We start from the raw sequence: 23,235 nt of genomic DNA, 5'->3' as shown, positions 1-23,235 counted from the left end.
ACTACGAGTCTTCGACGAGGCGACAACAGATCCACGACTTGGGGGGCTAGGGAGGCAGGCCGGACGCCAAGATGAAGCCACCACCAAGTGAGCAAGCTTCTGGTTCTACATCTACCTCATCCGCCTCCAAGCGCCGCCTCTTTCTGGAGCCACCCCCGCCGGTGAACAGCAACACCCTCGCGCCTTTTCCAACGGCAGGTAAAGATGTGTGAATTAGTGTATGTTTCATTTATTGGCAAAGATGTTAGATGTGTGAATCACTACATGGGATTGCTTGTTGTTAGGGATGAAACTAACAGATGGATATTGTCCCCTTGTGTTTTATTGCTTGTGTGTTAGATGAAACTATCAAACTAACAGATGCATGAGTAAAAGTAATTGAGTAAGGTCCAATTGCTACTGTCATTTTGATTCCCAAATGAATGTTTTAGATTCATATTGCAATTGCAACCAACAGATGCTACTGTCATTTTGATTCCAATTGCAAAGGCCTTCGCTTATTCCTGCCCCTCTTGCTGCGGAAGGTTGTGAACCTGATGAACATTTTGAATATAGCCCTCCTCTTTTGGGCATCGAGTTTTAGTTGACTCTCATGTTTGTGTTTGATTCTTTCCCTAAGCTTACCTTTCTAGCGGGCAATTTGAACCCCCTTATTATGGACTACGGCTGCTATTTTTTTGTTCCAAAAGCTCACCTCGGCGACTTTGGTCATTGCTTGGTTGCAATTGGAATCAAAATGACAGTAGCAATTGCGACTTTGGTCATTCCCAAACTAACAGATGCATGAGTAAAAGTAATTGAGTAAGGTCCAATTACTTTGGTCATTTTGATTCATACTGGTGTCTTAGATTCATATGTTGTAGTTGTACGTGGCTGTGGTTGTGTAGTGTACTAGACTACTAGTGTTTACTCTAGAGTTCTAATCTAGGGGAAAGGATGTGCTATGCGATTTTGGTAGGCTTGTATAGCTCAACAGGTTGGTCACCTGTGGAATTGGAAAGAACTGATTGTATAGAACCGTACTTGGTAATGCTTTTGTGTGATCTTAGTGCAGAGATGAACATGGAGTATTTATCAGAAAAATTTCAAGGTCACCACGGTGTTTCTTTTTCTGGTATTAGTATCTTGTAGTAAGCAGCTTTACTGGGCTGTGGCTGGATCAGTTCTTTCCAACACTGATGCCTCCTGTTTTTTAGGACGACGATGTCGTGGACAACAATGATGAAGGAGATGGACCACATGGAGATGATCTGGGCTTCTTTGACATGTAGTGTCGTCTACTTATGATATGTTCATGTATTGTGTGTTTGGCTGTTGGCAGCTGGGTATGTTTTATTTTTAATTTGGACTTGTACTTGTGAGTTGAGTGTTGAACTAGTAGGTTGTCTCATTGTCTCTTGTCTGTGAGTGAGTTGAGTGTTGGACCTGTGGTTGTGCGTTGTGCCATTGCCTGTGTGTGGTTGTCTTGCCTCATTGCCTGTAAACTGTGATGTACTGTTGTGACTTGTGTGCTATGTGGCTCAGTGGCTATGTGACTGTACTGTTGTTCTGTGTTGCTGTCAACCTATCATTCTGTCAAGCACTCAAGCTGTGGTGTGGATATGTTGCTGTCATTCTGTGTTGCTTTCATCCGTATATGCGTGGTTACAATTATTACGTCGAGCTAACTGTTTTAAGTGGTTACATGTATATCGATGTTTCCGTTTTTATGTTATCGATTCCCGATCGTAATCGACACGTTCCCAATCGAAGTATTCGGTTTCCGATATCTCATAATATCAAATTTATTTTCCGGTCCGATTTTTCCGTTCCCGCTACCGTTCCCAGTCATATAACGCAGGAGCTGTGTTTTTTTTTTTTTTTTACCGTTCCCGACCGTTTTCAACCTCTCGAATAGGAAACGGGCCAATAGAGCCGGACCCTGTTGCCCCATCGGGTAACTCGGATCGACCCCGTGACTCTCCCCGTCTCCGTTCGTCTCTCCGTCCGCACACCACGCGAAGGCAGCGCCGGCGATTCCTTAGGGTTTGGGGCCACCGGGGTCGGCGCCGGTGAGGTTGGTGCTCCTCCCCTGCCGGCCGGTCCGCCCGATCGCTGTTCGGCGCTCGATCTCATATCATTTGCTTTTTCTTTCCTCCTGTTCTAGGCGGCGGCGGGCGCGGTGGCTACAGGCGGCGGGGACCGGGCGGCGGAGCAGCGCGGCGGCAGGACGAGGCCGCCTGGATCCCCTCCGGAGAAGGTAACTGCGCCTGAACTGAACAACGTTTGAACACTCGTAGCTATAGCCTATAGGGCGAAGTTAAACGCGTCGTTCCACCCCACAAATATTTCGCCTAAATTTCAATCTTGGACTAGTGTCGAAGTTGCAGCTTTTGAAGATCCAGTGTGTGTAGGCTGTATAGAGAGGGCAGTAGCCATTACTAGAGCTCCAGTGTTTACTAGTAGGCCTGTGTGTGTAATTCCAGAGAACTGCTTCTTTTGAGGTGTGATTTTGATCAGAATTAGAAATTCAAATTATTACAGTTGTCAGAAGTATTGAACTGCTTCATCATGCTTTTGGTTAGGCTTTAGATTTTATTCGGCCCTTGCTGGTCTGGGATCTCCCAGATGATTTATTTATGCCGTCAAATTTAAACACTGCACTGGTCTGGGATGTCCCACATTGATTTATTGAATCCACTTCCTAATTTAGTAACATAAGTTGGTTCAGAAGATGATTCATTTAATTGCATTTTTAGATCTCAAACATGGATGATGAAGAAAGGAAGCAGCAGCTATACCAAGGGGGTACCTCTTTCTTGACACCTGTTATAACAAGGCCAAGATTTGTTCCACCCCCAGATTTATCTGCTAGAGTAGCAGCCATTTGCAGAGCTTATAGTGGCGAGCATGTTAATATTTCTTTTACATGAATGCTGGTTAGAGTTACTAAGTTAATTCAAGATTAAATGTTCACTCATAATGTAAGAAAACCAACACCTCTCTTGTTTTATGCAGCTGGTACTGAGCGCAGCATGGAATCAGTTCATGACATCATCTTGTCATTGGAAGGTATTTGCACTCTTCATTAACGTGGTTATTGCGAAAAAATCATAGCTTTATATAGGAATTTATTAGATGGAGCTGAATCAGGTTGAGGTGAAATTTCCTGTCATTCTTTCAAATGGATGGGCAGGAAAGTCACTTCTGTTATTTTCTTACACTATGGTTGCTGGGAAATTGACACTTCTGTTATTTTCTTTCACTTGAATAGCTGTTGAATAGTAGATCGGGCACTTGCCTGTTAGCTTGTCGCTTTATAGCAGTAGCAACCTTGCCTGTTGGTCTGGTCCTGCAGGCTGCAGCTGACTGTAGCGTGACTCTGAATCTTGCATCTGTTCTGGGATTGAAAATAAACCAACAAAACTATTATGTTTGATACATGTTCTTCAACTTTGTATGCAGACCTTGGACTTGCTCCTAACCTGCAAATGCTTGCCTTCCATTTTTGTTTAAAGCCCCCCACCCCCACACGTGTTTCTTTTTTTTCCCTGTTCTGTACCTGTATGCGAGTATGCTTTGACTGAACATCAACAGGCAGCTTGAGAACAGATCTATTTTTTTTTTAAATTATATATTTGTGTACTTCAATGACTGTCTCCATTTCTTAAAAAAAAACTAGGTACTTTCATGACTGTCTCTGTTACAAATTATACACTAATTGAGGTGGTGTTCGTTGTCTGCAGATGAAGACTCAGAATCTCATTGAAGGGAGTCTTGGGAAGACTTTGAGACATCTTGAGTTATTATAGTAATTAGATTGTTAGATCACTGTCAGCTCCGCATGTTTACTATCAGAACCTTGAAGTGCTGCTGCCCTTTTGTAGCCATGGCAGTGTAGCTCCTGTTCATGTTTGTCAGCTTGTGCGATTTGTAGTTGCTCTGTGCTAGGTAAATTAGGCAAAATTCCTGCTCTGTTTTACCGAAGTAACAGTGATGGGCAAACAAAGTGATAATATTTTTGTTGTACTCCGAATATATTGTGGAAATGCAAAAAAAAAAGTTTCTCCAATTACCCAACAGTGATAATATTTTTGGGTCCACCCACAATACCCGTTGGGTCAGCGAGGCCAAAGGGTTTTGCAGATTTGGATAGCTCGTTAACTTGCTCGGCTCATGGCTGGCTCGACATAACGAGCGGAGCTGAGCCAAGATTTTAGCTCGTTAGCTATAACGAGTCAGCTCGCGAGCTAAACGAGCCAAGCTTCTAGAAAAAAAAGTATCAAAACTTATATTAGTTTTTGTATTACTTCATGTCTTGCACTTTACAATTGACTGGTAACTGGTCTAGACCCTATAAATTGACTGATAACTGGTCTAGATGCATTTCTTTTATATTATTATTATTCTCAAACTTTAGATAAATGCAAATATTATATTTTATGTATTTTTATACCTGGCTCACGAGCTTAACGAGCCAGCTCGAACTTTTAACGAGCCGAGCCGAGCTGGCTTTCTGACTCGTTAGGATAACGAGCCGAGCCGAGCTAGCTCATTATCTTAACGAGCGAGCCGAGCCGAGCCAAGCCAAGCCAGCTCGCAGCCTTACCCATTGCCCTGCAATTTGGCCTTGAGGCCACAGGGCCAGGGCCAGGTCCGGGCCGACCCGTTCCCATCTAGTAGTATACTACGCTACTATACTCACGCGCTCTCGCTCGCATTCGCCTATGCCTACAACCTTCTTCACATGTCCATCACGCGTCCGATAAAACGCCACCTCGACCCCACCGCACAGAGACACAAACCTCCACGTCACGGGACGAATACGGACCGTCCATCAGCTCTACCCCGCGCCGCTCCCCGCCGTTAAATCCCACGCGTCAAACTCTGTCTATTCCTCTTCAGACTTCAAGTTCTTCTTCCCTCAATCTCTTGCAAGCATAAAGGAACAGGAGGAAAGAAAAAGAAAGAAAAAAAAAGAGCGAGACCTCGCAGCTGACGCGCACACGGCAAACCCCCAATCGGAGCCGCGGACCGGATCGGAGCTAGGTCTCGAGGCCATGGCAAGCGGAGGCGAGGGCGCAGGGAGCGGTGAGTCTCCTCCCGCTGCCTCAGTGGAGGCGGCAGCGGGGGAGGCGACGCTGCACATCCGGTGCGCGAACGGCTCCAAGTTCACGGTGCAGACGGACCTGGGCGCCACGGTGGGCGCGTTCAAGGAGGTCGTAGCAGGGAGCTGCGACGTGCCGGTGCCGCAGCAGCGCCTGATCTACAAGGGCCGCATCCTCAAGGACGAGCAAACCCTAGAAAGCTACGGTACGTGCCACGCCGAAACGCTGGTTGTAGAGTAAAGTACCTCTCGATTTGGCGTCGTAGCGTGGGATTGTCCGATTCGGTTCATGAATTCGGAAGTGGGGCCGGCGGCGTTGTGAATTCTACGAGGTTTGGGTTGTCGGTGACATGCCTGTTTGTGTGTATGTAGTGTATTGAGGGTGGCTAGATTCTGCATTTGTTTTTTCTTTCATGTGCATGCTGGCTAGTGGTAGATTTACCGCATATTGCGCTATGCCACTACCTGATACACACGTCTGATTCGAGTAACGTATGCTGTTAACTTAGATACTTTGTAGCGTTCGGATCATGACGTTACCGTTAACTTAGATGGCATTAATTACAGCCTAGAAGTAGATGAAGCAGAAGACAGCTTTGTCGCAATTCTCATATAATTCCAAATGTTATGTAGTCATTGATTATGCATGTCTAGATGTGTATTCATAGGCGAACATGTATGCTATTCCTTGGATGGATTCGGTGGTCAAGTAAAATGTCAATTTTGGCCCAGTAGCTTATGCCGTTAACTTAGATACTTTGTAGCGTTCGGATCATGACGTTACCATTAACTTAGATGACATTAATTACAGCCTAGAAGTAGATGAAGCAGAAGACAGCTTTGTCGCAATTCTCATATAATTCCAAATGTTATGTAGTCATTTTATATGCTGTTGATTGTGCATGTCTAGATGTGTATTCATCGGCGAACATGTATGTTATCCCTTGGATGGACTTGGTGGTCAAGTGAAATGTCAATTTTGGCACAGTAGCATACAATTGGCATGTGGGCTGATATATTATTATCATCATTTATAAATTTTTTGCTAGAGTGCACATGATTTTCAAATAAAATTTATGTCGGTGGAAATGCAAGTAATTGATATCTATTGGATGTCGTAAGTTCATTTCTTTACCTCAGGCCTGACTAGTTTTTCTTGACATATTAATTCACTATATCTTAGGGGCTTCAGCTGTGAAAGTAAATTTACTCTTGTTGTATTTCTGTAAAGTACTCGTCTTTCCTGAATTTAGTTGGTTTGTTGGTCATTTGCAACCAAAATCAGTGTACTTGAATATATATCTGATAGATTCCTTAGCAGTTGGTTGGTTGATCAAGTGCTATTTTATAGTAAAGCTAAATGAGGGGTTGATATCTCCCAACTCCCATTATGTTAGTTCCCTGTCATATCTGCTTTTGATCATGTAGTTTGTGAGAACTGTGCACTAAATGATTTTGTTGTTCCATGAAAGTAAGCTGTACCTTTTAGTGCTCTAGGTTTATTATTAGTACATTTCTATCATATTGGTTCTTGTGTGCAGTGGCAACTTCATATTTAATGCTACTACACAGATATATGGATTACTCAAAAGATGTTGGTTTCCTTTTGCAAATATGTCAATTACGTATGTATTCGTATTGGGTGTTCTTTTGCTTTGTTTACATCAGATATATGAACCTTCTCTTTCTTTGTTTGTCTTGGATTTATGATATAAATCCTGGAATTGTTAAGAAATTTTAGTTGCACATGCTTATATTGTAGGCATTGAGACAGATCACACAATTCACTTGGTGCGTGGTGTCGCCCCACCAGCTGCATCCAGTGCACCTGCTGCTGCCAGCCCCCTTGCTTCATCTACTCCTAGTAGTGGTCCTGCAGGTGGCCTGGGAGGCCTATTTCCAGGTCTTGGTGCTCCAGGAAGTGGTAGGCCATCAGGAATATTTGGGTCAGGATTTCCAGAATTAGAGCAAGTTGAGCAGCATTTAAGCCAGAATCCCAACTTGATGAGGGAGATAATGAATATGCCAGCAATGCAAAATCTCATGAATAACCCTGATTTAATACGCAATATGATCATGAGCAACCCACAAATGCGCGAGATCATGGATCGAAATCCTGATCTTGCCCATGTGCTCAATGACCCAAGTGTCCTCCGTCAAACCCTCGAAGCTGCTAGGAACCCTGAAATCATGAGAGAGATGATGCGGAACACAGACAGAGCTATGAGCAACATTGAGTCTTCTCCTGAAGGTTTTAATATGCTCCGGCGCATGTATGAAACTGTCCAGGAGCCACTTCTAAATGCAACAACAATGGGGGAAGGAAACACAGCCTCAAACCCATTTTCAGCTCTTCTCGGCAATCAGGGGTCTAACCAACCTGGTCAAGGTCAACCTGCAACAAATGCTCCCACTACTGGTTCAGAGTCGACAACTGGAACCCCAGCTCCAAATACTAATCCACTACCAAATCCCTGGAGCACCAATGGTATGTTTTGAATACTTGTACTGGTTTCAGATGCTTATGTTTTTTTTTTTCTTTTTTTGGCTGAGTTTGTCATTGATGTTTATATGTGTTGTCTTTTGTGTTTGCCTACTTAAATCACCAGCTGGGAGTGCACAAGGAGCAACACGGTCCAGTGCTAGTGGCAACGCAAGAACTGGTGCTTCTGGTGGCGTTGGAGGCACTGGTGCCACTGGTGGACTGGGAGGGTTGGGTTCACCAGATTTGAGTAGTTTGCTTGGTGGTCTTGCTGGCAATCCAAGAACTGGTGCTGCTGGCAGTTTAGGAGGTTTGGGTTCACCAGATTTGGGGAGTATGCTTGGTGGTTCACCTGATGTTTCTCTTTTCAATCAGATGTTGCAAAACCCTGCAATGATGCAGATGATGCAAAGCATTATGTCTGACCCACAGACCATGAACCAGGTAGTTCAACTTGTGCCAACTTTTTCTTTGTGTTCTTTTTTGGATGTTGCAATTCTTACATTGGATTGTTTTGTGTTCTCTCCTTGGCTACAGTTGCTTAACTTCAACCCAAATACACGCAACCTGATGGAATCAAACACTCAGATGAGGGAAATGCTTCAAAATCCAGAATTTCTTCGCCAGCTGACATCGCCTGAGACTTTGCAGGTACGTTATGATACATAAGCCTTCAGCTATTCCCATTTCTTATACTAAATCTAAATGTTTTACCCTTTTTTTCAGCAATTACTCTCATTTCAGCAGTCTTTATTAGGACAGTTTGGTCAACTTCAACCTAGCCAGTGAGTGTTTATGGTTCAACAGTACCTGGATTTCACTAATCTTATTATTATTTACCTTCTTACATTTGTTTGTAACTAGAAATTGTACAATGTAATTATTATGTTTCTTGGAGTTCCTTTTAATTGTTTGATTTAATTCAGGGGTGGAAACAATGCAGGCAGTGCCACAGGTAAACTCCTGGTTACTTTTTCCCACTGTTTTTTTTCTTCACTTGGATCAGTATATTGCTATGTCAGGATGTTGAGTTGCTCTTTTGCGCTGCTTTATTTGTAAAGTAACTATTGCTTTGCTTTGCATAGAGTACTTGATAAGGTTTCAGTCATGCGATGAGCTTGGCACTAAGGGAAAAACAGACAAGGATTGCCTTTGACTGTTTTTCCTATAGTGCCAAATTCCCAAGAGTGTATAGCATAAGAGCATTTAATTTCTAGAAACTAATATCCCAATGGTCAGCAATTCAAATTCTGTAAGGTAATGCATGGATATTTGGAAATGGAATTAGTTTGCATGGAAGTTCCTTTCCTTAGGCCTTGCTATAGTCAAGAAACACTTGGACCATTTAAAAGAATTTGTCAAGTGCTGAACATTCCAGAGCTACTTTACAATTCCTTTACTGTGTCATACAAACAAAGTAGTAGTGAAGAGAATTATTTTTAGGCTAACTGCAATGAGTTCCCCATTTTGTTCTTCTCGAATCGGTAGGAGAGCTGCATGTCATTATATATTATAACTTGCAAGAAGGCAAGAGAAAATAAAACAGCTGGGAGAAATCTAGCAAAGCAAAAACACACACCTTGATAAGTTCCTCTTTCTGGAGCATGTTAGATGGGCAGCTCTGCATTGATTTTAAGTTCTTATACTGGATAAATATGTGAAATTATTACTCCAATTTCTCCTGCGTTTTCGAGAAAACAAATTATTACTCCAGTTAAGCAAGTGGTATGAAATATTTACAGGTACGCGGGGAAACCCTAGCCTTGACACCTTGATGAGCATGCTCAGCGGGCTTGGTTCGGGAGGTGGCCTAGGTGTTCCAAATACTTCCAATGGTGAGTATACACTACTGTTGAAAAACTTGGATTGACTATTTTTTTTTTGACAAATAACTTGGATTGACTATTATTTCTGGTTTGTAATCATTACATGATGACATTTCAGTGCCACCGGAGGAGCTCTATGCCACACAGCTTACTCAGCTCCAAGAAATGGGTTTCATTGACACCGCGGAGAACATTCAAGCACTGGTCGCTACCGCTGGGAATGTACATGCTGCGGTGGAGCGTCTTCTCGGGAACCTTGGCCAGTAGCTAAAGCAAGCGAGCCAGACACTGCCCGCAAATCTTAAAATGTGGTGCATCTGCAGGAGTGTTCGGCTTAACGTTCTTCAAGCCCCAGAATTTGAAGGCGGCGGCGTCCATAGTCCCGAAAACAAAATAATCAAAAAGTCAGGCAGCCATTAACTTTTCTCATACATGGTGGTCATGTCTTTGTTTTTACAGTGTTGTATTTGCGATTTGGATTGGTGTACATACATATCGGTCGGATGTTACCTCAGAATGTCTGTAGTCTTGTCTTTTCAACAGTTGATTCTTGATTCCCAATATATCAAATCAAACTATCTAATCCAACCGGTGGTTTCCTCTGGAAACATGTGTCGATGCTTTCTCGTGCTGATCGTTGTGGCATCAGAACTGCAGGTGTACTACTGATATCTGTACTCTTCCAGCGTTGTGGCCTTGTGGGGGTTAAGTTCGGTGACGGTGATACTGCTGAAAGTGGACCCACTTCATTGATTCGGAACTCATACAGGTGGACACGCGACTGATCGGGAGTGCTGGCTGCAGTAGCGCTGCGGCTGCTGCTGAGCAGCACTTCTCGATAGGCATGGTAGTATTTAAGCAGCCACCCGTTCACGACTCCAACCGGTCGACCAGTAGCCGGTGGGTAGAACTAGACAGGCCGGGGCTTATTGCGTTGATAGGCAGGCGTTGATGCGCTGCGCCAAGTAATAACATGTTCAGTGTCAGGTAACCTTGAACCTTGATAAACAACACTAATCAACCTTTTTTCGAATTATACAGACACTCGTACAAACAATGCAAGCACACTCACGTAAATACTGCTTGGGCCATGTTCGGCTTACCTAGAAACCGGTTTATTCGGCTTATTTTTTCAGCCGGAATAGTGTTTTTCTCTCACAATAATTCAGCTAGAACAGTGTTTTTCAACCAGTTTCAGCCAAGATTCAGCAAGCCGAACGGAGCCTATTTCCGAGTCGACGGATACCTTTATGGGTATTTCCGAATCAGCGGAAATAGAGTCCACGAAAATCACAATGCGTGCACACCCATCCTCCTCTCTTATGAAAATCTCCGAAAATTAACAAAATCATTACAATCGCCTCGCTATCATGAACACTATCATCTACTATTAAAAGAAGAATAATGCCGTTACACACTGAAATAAATCTAGAAAAATAAAAACATTCACATTAAGTCAGAGAATTTTATTTGACACTGATGAACCTTTTATTCGTACATTTGATATACATATATATCACCAACTTATACTAAAGTAGGTTTACATACTCCCTACCACGTTGCAGCGCGTGATGCATCTGGCGAGCATGAGTGCATGACATAGGCTCGACCTATACACAAGCCCTTTATTATACTGTATAGTAGGAGTATGTATGTACTACTAGTACTAGGAGCTTCCAACCCAGCCCAGCCCACTAGACAACTCCACTAGGTAGAAGTAGCACACGCGGTGCATGTCAGCGTGTGCATGGACGACCCTGGGCTGCTGCCGGCTGCGCACCGATCACGATCAGGCCGAGGCGCAGGATGCACAGTTGCAGGCCGGCCCGCAGGAGCAGTTGGCCCTCCTGTTCTCCCGGCCGGACGGCATCGTGGCCCTGCCGCAGGTGCACGGGCTGCACTCGCAGTGCTCCCCGCAGCCGCACGTCGTGTGCTCCCGCTGCCCGCCGGCGCCGCTCCCTGACGTGCACCTGCAGTCCTTGCCGCCGGGGCACGGCACGGCGCACCCACACTTGTCGTCGCACCCCATGCCTGATGCCTGTGTTGCCGTACCGGTCGCCGCTACGCTGTCCGGGTCCCTCTGCCGCACTTGAACCAGGGGCGAGAGTGTTGAGGAGCAGAAAGAAGTTGCGCTGCTGAAACAAAAGGCTGCACTTGCCTCTATATATAGTGGAGCTCGAGAGGAGCCCGAAGGTCTACAGGTCTAGAACGGCCGGGCGGCGACGCTCACGCAGGCGGCGCACGTCTCCGTGGCGCGTGGACAGGTGGTGGGACACGCGGTCCGCGGGCGAGCGTCTACGGGACGATACGTGCAGCAGCTTGAGCATTCCCCGGCGCCCGTGGTGCGCGTGCCCCGTGCCCTGCGCTGCGCGGCCTCGTTCTTATCCTCGTGCCGCTGAGACGCTGACGCCTGACGGCAAATGGTATCGAGGCTTTGGGACAGCCCATGGCTCCATGAGGCGAAGATAAGAACACGGGACACCCCAAGTTCGGTGTTCGGGGGACACGGCCCAAGTGGATTTGCCGTGGCAACTGGCAACTGATGACATGATGTATTGATGTGCGTATGCGTATGCCGGACAAATAACATCGTCGAGAGCCCTTTGGACAGCAAAAGAAATGCAAATGACGACCGGAGGAAGACCCTTGTCGAGTCAGAAAGGAAACCTGTGATGAAAAAGAGGGAAAATATATGTTCAGATGCTACGCGCTGAAAGAATGAAAGATCCAGTTCCATGAAACACCAGACATACTATACTACTAGTAGTCTATACTCGAGAATGAATCGCGATTTCGGCGTTTATACACATATACTGTATATAACATCTATGCACATTTGGGTTTCGAGAACCTGCTGACCCTAGAACTAGAAAAGCAGCATAGGTCCTGCATGAGGCCGACGCGCTTGCCTGCAGCTCTCCACGAGGAGCAGACCGCTCGGAACCGGATGACGTCGTAGTCGTCGCCGGTCATCCGTGCAATGGCCTCCAGGAGTTCCGGCAGCAGCTCCGACCACTCGGCCGGCCGCACAGTCATCGGTTATGTATATTATTAAGGCCTGAGTTCACAAATTATCAAGATCTGCCTTTTTTTTCTTATCACACCTAAGGATCCAGCAGTGCTTATATATGCGACATGCTACTTGGCTAAGTGCAACCAGGTGCCAGTTACAGTCGATCAGCAGGTAATAAAAGTCGTCTCCTTGGCGCGCAAGGAGGCCTTGCTTTTGAGAATTGGAGGAAATGGTAAAAGACTAGACTTGGCCGCTAAGCTTTCTCTAATTATCGCATGGATATTGTAATTCTGTAGGAGCTAATTAACAAATTCAGAATATAATAACAGCTGCGAGACAAGACTTGGCATCAAAATGCATCGTCCTGATATGTCGAGAGGGAGCCGCGCCCGCCGCCGCCCTCCCTCTCTCCCCATTGTCGCGCCACCCCTCCCTCTCTCACCACTGCCGCGCCGCCCCTCCCTCTATCCCCATTGCTGCGCCGCTCGTCCTCGTCGTCGGTGCGGCGGCGCCCTGTCTCGCCGCCTTCCTCCGTCCCCATCCTCTCTCCTCTCCCTCCCCTGCCACCCCATGTCGTTCCCGTGCACCAACTGTGGGCGTTAAAAGCAGCCCGCAGCCGGCCGCCAGAAGAAGCCCGCAGCCGGCCGGCCATTGCCGTCAACGGCCATCGCGTCTCGTTTGGTGGATTGGGGTGAGCCCCAATCTTCCCCTTTTGTTTGTCGAGGTAATGCTCTTCTGCAGTTGTTGCTTCAATCGAATTTTTGTTAGCTAGGGTTAGGATTCAAATTTTGTTAGACTGGATAGTGATTTATATAATTACTTAGTAAAGTTATTTAGTGAAGTTAGTAAAGTTAAGTTATTAATGGTTAGTTTTATTATTAGCTAGATAGATATAGTTAGTAAAGTTACTTACTATAGTTAGTATAGGTATTAATATTAGTGTAGTTAGTGTAGTTAGTTAGAATTGTTGGTATAGGTAATAATATTAGATTAGTTAGTATAGTTAGTTGGTATAGGTGTAGTTAGTATAGGTATTAATACTATAATAGTTAGTAGGCATGATGATTTCAAAGACTTGATGAAGTTTCCTCAAATGTTTTTGTAGATGGATTGTTGTGTACGAGTTTTTTACGGAGGAAGTGTTAGGAAAGAAGATGGTATGTTTGAGGATATGGAAGAAGAATTGGAATGGTTTGATGAACCTCCTAGCTTCAGCGACCTTTGTGTCTGTTTAAAGGCAAAGTTTGGTGGTGATTTCACACTGAAGGGGAGGGGGTTTGATAGTGGAAAGACTAGGGCACACTACGTGCTGATGCCCTGGGGCGACCATGCTCACTGGTCCTGCTACAATAGGGTAATCCAAGGTTCCAATGTGGCCATGACTGAGGTGGTGGTGAAGAATGGGTACAGAATGCATGGTCTCCAGGACGGGCCATCCTTCGACGATGAAACTCAACAAGAATGTGGGGTCCATGTGGAACCAACTATGGGTACTATGGATTTTGACGGTCAGTTGACGCAGGAGCAGCTTCATTCAACTCCAATGGCAGTCAATGATTCAAGGTGGTTCTTAGTAGGCTGTATAAGCAATGACTTCGATGTGAATGAGTTTGAGCGGGAAGAGGAGGAGGAGGACAGGATCGGTGGTGTAGTTAGCAGTGATTCAGACGATTCGAACGATGACCAAGGAGGCAGAGATGCTATACCAACATCGGTTCATGCTATGCCATTGCCAGTACCAATTGAGGTACTTCATGCTATGCCAGCTTAGGGAAGACTAGTCACAGATTTGCCAGAGGATGATACCCCCCTACAAAGCACAGCAGTACGTTCCACCAGATCCTTACACAGCGACAGAGCTTATGCAACTGAGGTCGATGAACGTACCTTTCAGTGGCGTTCCGACCTATAGGGATGTCAGCATGACTGATATGGCAGTTTGTGACACTGGTCTGCAGATGTATAAGAAATCATTGTATGACCATGAGAATGTAATCCTTAGCAAGGGGATGATATTCAATACAACATCAAAGATGAATCTGTTCCTTCAGGACTATGTTGTCTATCACCATAGGCCGTACACTATCACTCATTCGGACCAGGAGTTGAGGTACCACGTGATATGCAAAAATAGTTGTATGTGGAGGTTAAATGCACGAAAGAGAGAGAGAGTGATGGCAAGTGAAGGATAACTAAAGTGGTCCAACCCCACACTTGCCTATCAAATAAGGGGAAGGTGAAGGGTCGAGATGGCGACTAGAGGGGGGGTGAATAGTCCTTTTTAAAACATAATCACGTTGGCTTACCGAAACAAGTGCGGAATTATAACTATCGGTCTAGCCAAGACTACACCCCTATATCTATGTTCTCTAGCACCTTCCAAAGATACTAATCAAGCAACAAAGGTGCCGGGCTAGCTAGAGCTCACCTAACCAATTCTAGGAGCAAGGTTACACAAACCTATGCCACTAGTACTTTAAGCAACAAGGGAGCTCCTACACATGCTAGTAAGCAAAAGCACAAAGCTAACAAAACTCACTAGCAATGCTCAATAACAAGGCAACCAATGCCTAATTAGAGAGCGCAAATACTTAGCTACAAAAACTAAGCAATGTGACTAACAAGGTTACACAAACCAAATTAGCCACGCAAGGGAGCTACTTCTATGCTACACAAGCAAGAAGGTAATTAGCAAGCTACACAAGCTATCTAATTACAAGAGCAACTACACAAGCTTAATATGTATAAAAGTAATTGCAAGCTTGTGTAATGGGGATGCAAACCAACGGGAAGAACAAGGTTGACACGATGATTTTTCTCCCGAGGTTCACGTGTTTGCCAACACGCTAGTCCCCGTTGTGTCGACCGCTCACTTGGTGGTTCGGCGGCTAATTAGCATCACCCGCCAAGCCCGCACGTCGGGCGCCGCAAGAACCTACCCCTTGAGTGAGGGTAGCTCAATGACACGCTTTACTAGAGTTGCTCTTCGCGGCTCCCGCGGGGCAAGCACAATGCCCCTCACAAGCACTTCTCCGGAGCACCGCACAAGCTTCTTGCGCGCTTCGACGGAGACCACCACCAAGCCATCTAGGAGGTGGCAACCTCCAAGAGTAACAAGCACCACCGGCTTGCAACTCGATCACCTAGTGCCACTCGATGCAACCTCACGATGTAATCGCACTAGAATCGCTCACTCTCACAATCGAATGATCACTATCAAGTATGTGTGAGATGGAGGGCTCCTAAGCACTCTCAAGCATAGACACAAAGTCCCCCAAGGTGCTCCACACCAGCCTTGGCCGAAGGCCACTTCTATTTATAGCCCCAAGGGCTAAACTAGCCGTTACCCCTTCACTGGGCAACGGTCGGGCCGACCGGACGCTCCGGTCGTGTTGACCGGACGCTGGACCTCAGCGTCCGGTCGCTCGCAGACGACCATGTGTCCCGGTTCCAATGGTCACTTGACTTGACCGGACGTAGCAGCTTTCAACAGACTGGACGCTGAACCCCCAGCGTCCGGTCGTTTCCAGTAAGCTCCCGAGCATGACCGGACGCGTCCGGTCGAACGCGATCGGACGCAGCACCAGCATCCGGTCACTCTCCAGCTACTGCTACACTCCACGTCAGCGCGACCGAACGCAGGCAGTTAGCGTCCGGTGCTTTTGGATCCAGCGTCCGGTCACTTGACCGACGCTGGCATCTCCTCCATTCTCTTCACCCTTGCTCAAGTGTGCTAACCACAAGAATTTGCATCCGGCGCAATAGAAAATAGGCATTCCATTTCCCCGAAAGCGCCGAATCCCGCCCCCCTGCAAACACCACCTCCTTTGTAAATGTGCCAACACCACCAAGTGTACACCATCATGTGTATGTGTGTTAGCATTTTCACAATCATTTCCCAAAGGATGTTAGCCACTCAACTTGCCACGCCACTCGATCCTAGCGACAATGCAAAGTTAGATCACTCGAGTGGTACTAGAGGACCGATATGCAAACAAGTTTGCCCCTCTTGATAGTACGGTCATCTATCCTAAACCTGGTCATAAACTTCTCTACACACCAATGACCGGTGAAATGAAATGCCCTAGGTTATACCTTTGCCTTGCGCATTCCATTCCATCTCCTCCAATGTCGATGCAACACATGCACCAACACGATCAACAATGATATGATCCACTTCATATCATCACGTGATCATATTGGTTCATCGATCTTGACTTTACTTGCTCTTCACCGTTGCCATCGTCCATCGGCGCCAAGTCTTGCTCAAGCTTCACCGCCACGCGGTCCATCACTCCAAAGCCTTCGACTTGCCCTTCACGCTTGCAACCGGTCCATCAAGCCAAGTCTTGTCTTGATCTTCTCCACCTTGATCACATGACTCAATGTCATGTCTCATGTGCATTTAAGCTCCTTCATCATCATATGTGTGAGCTTTGCAACATCTCCAAGCCATTTTCACCTTCATGGCATATGTTGCTCACACACATGTACCTGTGGACTAATCACCTGTGTATCTCACATAAACACAATTAGTCTACCTAAGTTGTCACTCAATTACCAAAACCAAACAAGGACCTTTCAGAAGGAAAATCATCAGCAGATCACTGCACGTTACCTTGCCCGTCGTATATTGGGGCTTGTTGATAACAATAATGACATTTTGGTGTCTTCCTTACAACAGTCCATATCTGGATTCGTTAAGTATGATGTGAAGTACAGAAAGGTTTGGCGTGCTAAGCAGATTGCCCTGACGATTTGTTGGGGTAGCTGGAAGAAAGCGTACAACAGGGTTCCCCGAATATTGTGTGCAATGAATTACCACAACCTTGGCTTGAAATGGTTTATAGACACTGGAGGGATGTCTTTTTAGAATACATTGAGGCATGTCCTGCATCATGTGTTCTGGTCGTTAGCGCAGACGGAACATGCATTCTAGTATTGTCGGCCAGTCGTACTTGTCGATGGCACTTTCTTGACTGGAAAATATAGGAGCACCTTGATGATGGCTTCTGCTGTTGATCCGGAGGACCAAATAGTACCCATGGCTTTTACTTTGGCAGAGGGAGAGAACAATGAATCATGGTCATAGTTCATGTGGCATCTACATGTACACGTGCTTGGCTCATCTCGCACTATATGTTTGATCTCGAACCGTCATGCTGGGCTTCTTCATGCTGCAGAGCAACATATCGAAGGGTTGCCGCCTCTAGTGCACAGATGGTGCATGCGACATTTTGCTGCTAATTTCTGGCGGCGTCAGAGGAAGAAGGAGGTTTGTGACAAGGTAAAGGCTCTATGTTGTGTACGTATAGAGCACCAGTTCAAGGAGACAAAGAAAGAACTAGACAAGATGCTGAACCAAGCGGGCAAGGCATGTTTAGTGGGGCAGATGGAACAGAAGGCTAAGTGGGCGTTAGCATATGATGAGGGCGGTTTTCGGTATGGCATCATGACCACCAACTCGTTAGAGTCTTTCAACCGTGTATTCATCGGAGTTCGATCGCTGCCAGTGTCTGGAATTGTTGAGTTCTCGTTTCACAAGTGCAACGAATATTTTTTCAAGAGGTGGGAAATTGCGCAGAGGAATCTAACTGAGCTTGGGCGATTTGGAAAGGCCGAAAGCGATGAAAGCGAACATTTGAAGGAGGCCGAGGAATTGGCTAAGTAGCATACCGCCGAGCCGTATGGACCTGCCTGACATGTCTTTAGTGTATGGGGGAAGGGTGGCACAAGCTTGGGCGGCTAACGTTATGGTGGACGAAACTACCATGTTGATCTTGGCAAATTAGAGTGCACTTGCAACGTCCCTTAGATCATGCATGCCCCTTGCTCTCACATGATCATAGCCTGCAGGGTCCGTGGATATGACTACGAGGGTCTACCATATATGTCACCATTGTATCTCCGTTCAAATGGTGTTAGTATTTGGGAGAGGAGTTTCGAGCCGTACCTTGACCCGACATAGTGGCCCCCCTTATCATGGTGTGGACTATGTGCCGCTTCCAGAGCTAATGAAGGTAGGGAAGGGTGGGAGGAAGAAGAAGTGACTCAAGGGGGACATAGACGCTATGAAAGGATACGGCGAAGACATGTATGGAGGGGGAAACTTCAACGAGACCTGTGGCATGAATCTATGCTCTGTTTGCAAAGAACCGGATCACAAGGCTAGCAGGCACAAAGACAAGGGCAACAGGTGCATATAGCACACATTATATTCTATTAATGTTATTGTTTGCTATGCTTTTTAGTTTTGCTACGTTAGTACCAATTCTGATATTTACCTATTCTCTCATTTTGCATAATATTGTATTCATGTTCCTATGCTTGTGACTTTGCTTTTATGCAGTACTGTTCCATCTTACTTTGCTATGTTTGTTCTAACACATCAATTTCAAATTTGAACCAGGATGGGGGATCATCATCAGAAGTACCCCCTTCTTGAGCTGCACTATGATAAGGACCACCGAGCCAAGCACTTGTCGGAGCTTCAGGAGCCCTTGCTACATTTTAGACTACGCACCAGTTAGCAACGCGATTATATTACAATTAAAAGCAAGCAACGAAAATAACAAGTCTTTCAATCACTCACTGACACACAATTCACCAACATGGTCGTTCAAGACCTGCATCTGTAATCTTGTCTCCTCCCTTGCCTCCTTCTTTGTGCTCTCCTCCTCTGCCTTCTTCTGTCTCTCCAACCTCCATTTGTCGCACCTAACACTGATCGAGTTACGAAAAGCGCGCTGTCTAGCAAACTCACGCATCTTCTTTTTGTGGTCTTTAATGAAGAGGTCGACGAACTGAGGTCCATAACCAAACTTCCGTGCAATTACTTGCTTCGCCTTGATTTCATCCAAGAACTTAGCTTGACCATCATAAGATTCCCACTTGCATTTCATAGTGCTCTGTTCAAACGAAAATTAGATTATAAGTCTTTATAGAAAAAAATTCAATTTCATGTTTTCCACAATAATAACCAACCTCATCATAGTAAACCATATGGCCGCACCAATGGCCTATTTCAAGCTCCGAAGGGACTAGGACGTAGTTGGCTTTGACACCACATTCGTACGTGACAGGAGGTGCTTCGATGATTATCCTTTCTTTCTTCTTTTCCTTTGCCTTTGGCTCCGGCTAATGATTCTTAGGACCATAGAGCCACTCTCTGAACTAACACTTCACAAATCCATGGCGCTAAAAGAGGATAGATTAGTACATGCACACATAGAGCTAAATATTTAAATAGATACACTTTTCACTTACTTCGTGCTTATTGGGACACACAAATTCCAACGTATTCTCAGGGTTTATCACAGCTCGATCACCGTAATTGCACAGAGGAGGTTTCTCAAGTCGTCTAACTACAGCTAGGTGCTTCTCCTTAGCCGTCATTGGCGGGGGGTAGGGGGAGGTGGAACCCACCGCTCGAAGTGCTCATGTGGATGTCTCCCTCTCCACCAATCGTTGAAAAGGAGGTACCTTGGGTCAAACTTGTCTGGACCGTCGATCCACTGAAAAAAGCACCTATCATGGTCCTGCACAACAACATTGCAACAAAATATTAGTAAACTACTAACACAAATAAAGAAAAAAAGATACAGAAACAATTACCACATTAAAACGACTGCATGTGTAGAAGCAATGCACAACTGTGTCTGGATGTCTCGATTAAAACACGTGGGCAGGGAAACCACAGTCACAGTTAGGGACAGGGAGGTTAGGAGGGATGGGAGCATCTTTGCTAGATATGTCGGGGTATAATTCTATAGGACGACCCTGTTTTTGCCACAACTGCTCCCGATACATGTCTTGCATCTAACAAAACGGTTAAAATTTAACAACAATCAAAACATCGCAAATTAATGTAAAAGGAGAACCATTTGCATTACAACTAAAAAAAATATAACGAACATTTACGAACAAAAATATACCTTAAACTTAACATGGAAACATACTTCTAACTAACTAATTAACCTTAACATTGACAATTCTAATCCTTATCCTTAAATGCACCATTCAAACAAACTAATATTTTCCTCCAAACCCTAGCTACCGATCCTAATCCTTAATCCACCATTCGAACAACTAATAAGAGCATCATTACCTTGATCGAGAACGAGGAGAAGCTTGGTGGAAGGTAGGCAGAGAGGCGGCAAGGGAGGGCAGGGCTTGGGGGAGTCGGGAGGCTACGGTGCGGCCGCCTGGAATTGCCTCCAACTTTTTTTTCGAAATAAGGTAGACAGTGGGAGGAGCCTGCGGCGTAGGGTTTAAGTCAGGCGTCGCTGCGCCATGACTGGTCCACGCTCTGATTTTTTTAAACAGTGTCAGATTTAAAAAAAAGTGTTTAAAAAGGGTTCAAAATAAAAAAATTCCAGCAAGACTGGCGACACTCGATGTTTGATGTGCCAAACTGCTGTGCGCTGGACAGGATTAGAGGAGCCAACGGGGAAATCGGCTGATGACGGTGGCTTTGGAGATTGATCGATCGCGTGATTAGCTGGGCGGGGCATCCGTTGGGTTCTGCCGGGCGAGATTTGCTTTTGCATGTGTGTGCAAGGGTAGCAGCAGGCACCGGGATATGCTTATGCCATGTACAGCGCACAGGCTCTTACAGAGGCGCTTAGGAGCACCTCCAGTGTTGGCAGGGCTCCGGCGGCTTCGGCTCTCGCACCTGTCGGCCTCCTACGGGCCGATAGGTGACAGGAAGAGTCGGAGCTACGGAGCTCGAAAAACGAGCTTTTTCGGCTCCGACGGTGTCTGTGAGTGAGGAAAGAAGCAGAGAGAAAAACGGCTTTGATAAACAGTAACATCTGTTGGTTCGTGGACGACCGATAGATAAACAGACACGGAACGAAACCAGAGCCGCCGAAACCCCGCCAAAAAGCGAAGCATGCCCACTCGAGGGTGCGAACCGTGGGTGTCAGATTCAAAAGTGCACCTTGCAGACGCGCCGCACCCAGCGGATTAAAATAATATATATACATGCACATGGCCATTACGATTCCGGTCCTTCTCCTGTGTTCAATTAAAATAGAACGTGTACACATGGCCGTTGGCCAAGGAGCCTTTGGCCCATTTGGAGGTACCAGCAGCTCCAAAGTTCAGGATATCATCGTGGCATTCCTTTCCATGGTAATTTCTATGGTGCGGATATGACCGGTGGTCCTTCATCATCGGTTGCTTCAGCATCATTGTTTGGAGTTGGTGGTGGCAATGGTTCAAGATGTGAGGGCTCAGCTTCGCCGGTAAGCTCTCCAATACCTCCTGTAGATAATACAAACAAAGATCCAATTAGGATTGAAGAATGAAGTGATATGCTGGTTCAGATGAGGAAAGAAAAGGTGGGCGCATGTATTGGTCTGAAAAAGACAACCTGCGACTGATAAGTGCTTGGATTAACAACTCAAATGATCCAATTGATGGCAATTCAAAGGCAGGAGCTCGTTACTGGAAGGAAGTTGCAGCTGAATTCAACAAGTATGCTCCTAAGGACATGAAAAGAACAGCTACGCAATGCAAGAACCATTGGAATACAACCAATGCACTTGTTACAAGGTTCCATGGATGTTGGACAGAAATAAGCAACACATATGAAAGTGGCCGATTTGATGAGCAACTAATGGAGAAGGTTCTTGCTGAATACAAAAGAGTGAATGAAACTGACAAGCCATTCGCATTCGAGTACTGGTGGAAAGTGGTGAAGGACGAACCCAAATGGCTTAATCGAGATGTGGCTGCTCACATTAGCAATAAGAGAACCATGGTGTCTGCCTCAGGAGCTTACACTTCTTCGAATCGAGACACTGATGAGCCAACTGAACGTCGTTGACCACGAGGGCAGGAAGCAGCGAAAGAGCAGCGGAAGGGAAAGGTAAGGCTGGGACGACCTGGTTACAGATGAAAATGTTGCATAATTCAATGGAAGAATAAAATAAAGGCGCTTAGCTCGTCTGGTACGAACAGTTTTGTGCGGCAGCGAAAGCACCAGTCACCGCGGGATCGCGCAAGAGCTCCTCTAGGCGTCGCTGCCGTCCTCAAGCGCCTGATTTAGTCCATCCTGGAGTACAAGCTGGCAAAAAAACAGCCCAACGGTCCATAACTGTCCATAAGCGTTGACCATTGTACGGGCCCTTATGCGTCGCCGTCCTCAACTCCGTGAAAAATCGGTTCCCAGTCATCGGCCGGGCGGAAGCTATCGACCAGGCGGGATGAAGTGTGACCGGGGGCGTGCCGTATGATTACTACTTGACGCGTATATGGTTAATCTTAGAAGCTTTCATGTGCCCGACTCACAACCTAACCAAGATTTCAACTGCGGAGTGATAGCACCCGGAGGTCGGGACGCTCGTGCAGTCTGCCTCCTCCGCTAATTTTTCCCGCGCCCCGCACGTGCACCCCGCTTCGTCGCAGCGCCCACGGGTCTGGATGACTCGTCTCGCACGCGCAGCTTGCCCTGTCTGCCTTGATTCGAGGCCATTCGCCTTGCCCCGCACGCGCACCCTACCCTCGTCGCGCCCCGACCGTCGGCCACCAGCGCGCCTATCCGCAGGACACTAGTGGCCGCATGCCCCGTCCGTCGGCCCTCAGATCGCCGCGCCCTATGCCCCGACGCCCGCGCCATGCCACCATCACTCCCGCGCCCCTGACTCTCCGAACAACATGAAACACGTGCAACATGAAATACTTGAATGCAATATACGTATAAAATAGATGAAATATCTAGAACATACACTTGAAACATATGTATGAAACATATGAAACATACAGATAAAACACTTGCAACAATAGCTAAAACATTTGGAACATATCGTTGCAACACATATGC

At 46.1% G+C, this 23,235-nt stretch overlaps 2 protein-coding genes and 1 long non-coding RNA gene across 3 annotated transcripts; all 3 read left to right on the top strand.

Annotated features, from left to right (window-relative positions):
* The first annotated feature begins 1,891 nt into the window (after nucleotides 1-1,891).
* Nucleotides 1,892-4,051, top strand: LOC136493360 (uncharacterized). The gene is made up of 5 exons (XR_010768345.1): nucleotides 1,892-2,056; nucleotides 2,147-2,239; nucleotides 2,739-2,883; nucleotides 2,998-3,051; nucleotides 3,726-4,051. It is a non-coding gene; the product is annotated as an uncharacterized lncRNA (long non-coding RNA).
* Nucleotides 4,052-4,900: 849 nt separating this feature from the next.
* LOC136541127 (ubiquitin domain-containing protein DSK2a-like) lies at nucleotides 4,901-9,982 on the top strand. The gene is made up of 8 exons (XM_066532991.1): nucleotides 4,901-5,292; nucleotides 6,849-7,574; nucleotides 7,696-8,012; nucleotides 8,106-8,219; nucleotides 8,295-8,353; nucleotides 8,495-8,523; nucleotides 9,311-9,403; nucleotides 9,513-9,982. The coding sequence occupies exons 1-8, from the start codon at nucleotides 5,040-5,042 to the stop codon at nucleotides 9,659-9,661; spliced, it is 1,740 nt and encodes a 579-aa protein (XP_066389088.1). The 5' UTR covers nucleotides 4,901-5,039; the 3' UTR covers nucleotides 9,662-9,982.
* An 11,777-nt stretch (nucleotides 9,983-21,759) lies between these two features.
* LOC136463041 (glutathione S-transferase T3-like) lies at nucleotides 21,760-22,239 on the top strand. The gene has a single exon (XM_066462088.1). The coding sequence runs from the start codon at nucleotides 21,760-21,762 to the stop codon at nucleotides 22,237-22,239; it is 480 nt and encodes a 159-aa protein (XP_066318185.1).
* Nucleotides 22,240-23,235: the final 996 nt, after the last annotated feature.

Source organism: Miscanthus floridulus, chromosome 1 (assembly GCF_019320115.1).
Source record: "Miscanthus floridulus cultivar M001 chromosome 1, ASM1932011v1, whole genome shotgun sequence".
Taxonomy (NCBI): domain Eukaryota; kingdom Viridiplantae; phylum Streptophyta; class Magnoliopsida; order Poales; family Poaceae; genus Miscanthus; species Miscanthus floridulus.
This window is presented reverse-complemented; position numbering and strand designations above follow the sequence as displayed.